At 37.2% G+C, this 2,500-nt stretch overlaps 1 protein-coding gene across 1 annotated transcript in view; it reads right to left on the bottom strand.

Moving 5' to 3' along the window:
* Nucleotides 1–2,500, bottom strand: part of LOC109045270 (desmin-like) — a 4,489-nt gene that overhangs the window by 1,182 nt on the left and 807 nt on the right. The window contains exons 2-3 of the mRNA XM_042748037.1: nt 1,756–2,132; nt 209–494 (exon numbers count right to left, since the gene is read on the bottom strand). Of these exons, the coding sequence (XP_042603971.1) occupies nt 209–494; nt 1,756–2,132 (663 nt within the window). The remainder of the gene's footprint in view (nt 1–208; nt 495–1,755; nt 2,133–2,500) is intronic.

The following is a 2,500-nucleotide window of genomic DNA, read 5'->3' as shown; positions in this document are numbered from 1 at the left end:
GTTATATTAAACACATACATGTTAATATTATATGTTACATTTTGATGTTTTAGAATTATTCTACAGTCAATGCAGTATTGCATTAGAAGTAACTGTAATTAAATTACAGAATTAAGAGTAATCCCTTACTGTATTTTCTCTAGAGAAATGTAATTAAATGACAGTCATTAATGCATTACACTGACACTGGCTGCGGCTCCAGACAGACCTTCTGCGACGGAGATCCCGAGCCGCTTCTCCTCTCCTTCCAGCAGCTTCCTGTAGGTGGCGATCTCAGCGTCCAGCTTCAGCTTGATGTGGAGCAGCTGCTGGTAGTCGGCCATGTATTTTCCCATCTCCAGCTTGGTCTGGCACAGCTGGCTCTCTAGCTGGACGATGATGTCCTCCAGACCGGCCGTCTTGTCCAGCTGAGCCTCCTCCATGTCCTCCAGCTGCTGCTCCAGCGCCGCGTTCCTCGCCCTCAGTCCGTCGATCTGGTTCTGCAGGTCCGTCACCTGGAAAAACATGTCCATGTTGGGATTAATTGCTAATGCTTTTATAACAGGTTTAATAACTTTTAAATTAACATTTAAATACGATAAAGCAATACACAAAAAATGTATAAAGTAAAAAATACACATATTAATGTGCAAAAGAATTATAAAGACCAATAGGATCTCATTAGATAACCTTAGGTAATGCATTAACATTCACTTTAAATACATTGTTTCCATTTGTCATGTGTCTCCTAGCAACAATTCTGCACAAGTTCTGACTGAAACTCCTGCTTAAAGAAAGTTCAGTTTCCCATTCGTAAATTTTATGTGCATTTGATTCCTCAACACAATCTTTCCAACATGACTTGAACACATAATTTTGTTCATATATGTATACTTGTATAAAGACCAATAGGTATCACTTTACAATAAGATCTCATTAGTTAACCTTCATTAATGCATTAACATTCACAATGAGCATTAGCTACATTTGCTACAGAAGTTATTCATCTTTGTTAAAAACACAACTGTTAGTTCATGTTGTCTCATTAAATAACAGTTAAATAACAATGCATTATTAAATATTGAAATGACTTAAGATTAATGAATGTTTAGAAGATTTTTCATTTTCATTAAATAAAAAAATAAATAAACTAACCTAAACTTAAACTACAACAAAAGTTTTCTTCCTTTGTATTTCTATCTCTTTCTCTATTACTAAAAAAAACATCTAAAAATTCAGGTTTCAAAATCAGGTTGCATTTATTTGGCAAGTAAAATGATTAAAGATATTATTATAGATACTTGTTTTCTGAAAATGTATAGATTTTTTGTTAGTTATTGCTTAAAACAAGTAAAAAATATATTTGGCAATGGGGCAAGAAAAATAATATTGTTTAGCCTTTGAATTAAGATGATTTTTCTTACCCCAGTTTGTTTTAGGCAAAAACAAACAATATTTGGATAATATTTTCAGAAAACAAGACAAAATATCTTTATTCATTTTACTTGTCAAGTTAATGCACAATAATTCAAAAATATTTAAATATAAAACAAGAAAAAAAAACAAAAAAAAAAATCAACAAAATCATCTTAAACACTTTAAAAAAACACAAAAACAGGAAGTAGCACTGCTTTGTTTACGGGGTTTCCAGGGAAACCGCTGCATTTCTGCTGTTCGGCGCCACCTGCTGTCAGAGAGTGAATCTGAAGAATTTGTAATAATTATTCAAGGTGTATTAAAGTGCTCAAGATAACAATATGTTGATATGTCCGTCACCTGGTTGTGGAAGACGCTGATCTCCTCCTTCATGCTCTTCATCTGGTGCTCGTGTTTGCTGGCTTGATCCTTCAGTGTGTCGAATTTGCCCTTGTACCACTTCTCTGCCTCCTGGACGTTGCGAGCGGCCACAGACTCGATCTCGGCGCGCATGTTGCGCAGGTAAGCGGCCAGATCCGGTCTGTCAGAGTCCAGCTCCACCGTCACCTTGGACTCCTCGATCTGCTTGAGGAGGTCAGCGACTTCCTCGTCGTGGAGCTTCTTCAGGAACTCGATCTCGGCCACCAGCTGCTCGATGCGCTTCTCCAGGTCTGCCTTCTGCAGCGTCGCGCTGTCCACGTCTTGACGGAACTCGCGGAGAATCATCTCGGCCTCCTCTGTGGAGTCAAGAGAGAGTTCACGTGGAAATGGTGTTGATGTGATGTTACATAAAGAGAATGCATTTGTTTAAGTCATGCAATATGGTCTTAAAAATAAAGGTTCTTTATTGGCATTCCGTGAAGAACCTTCAACATCTTTGGAACCTTTCCATGCCACAAAAGGTTCTTTAGATTGTTAATATGTACTAAGAACAAAAAATGGTTTACGAGCTGTTCACTTCAAGATTCTTTAAAGAACCAAAAATGGTTCTTCTATGGCATCACTGTGAAATCCCAGCAGTGAAACTTAGTAAATAAATAATGAGATAAATTAGCACGATTACATTGTCTATACTAACAATATGTGTCCCTGCAGCACAGAAGCA

Source organism: Cyprinus carpio, chromosome B21 (assembly GCF_018340385.1).
Source record: "Cyprinus carpio isolate SPL01 chromosome B21, ASM1834038v1, whole genome shotgun sequence".
Taxonomy (NCBI): domain Eukaryota; kingdom Metazoa; phylum Chordata; class Actinopteri; order Cypriniformes; family Cyprinidae; genus Cyprinus; species Cyprinus carpio.
This window is presented reverse-complemented; position numbering and strand designations above follow the sequence as displayed.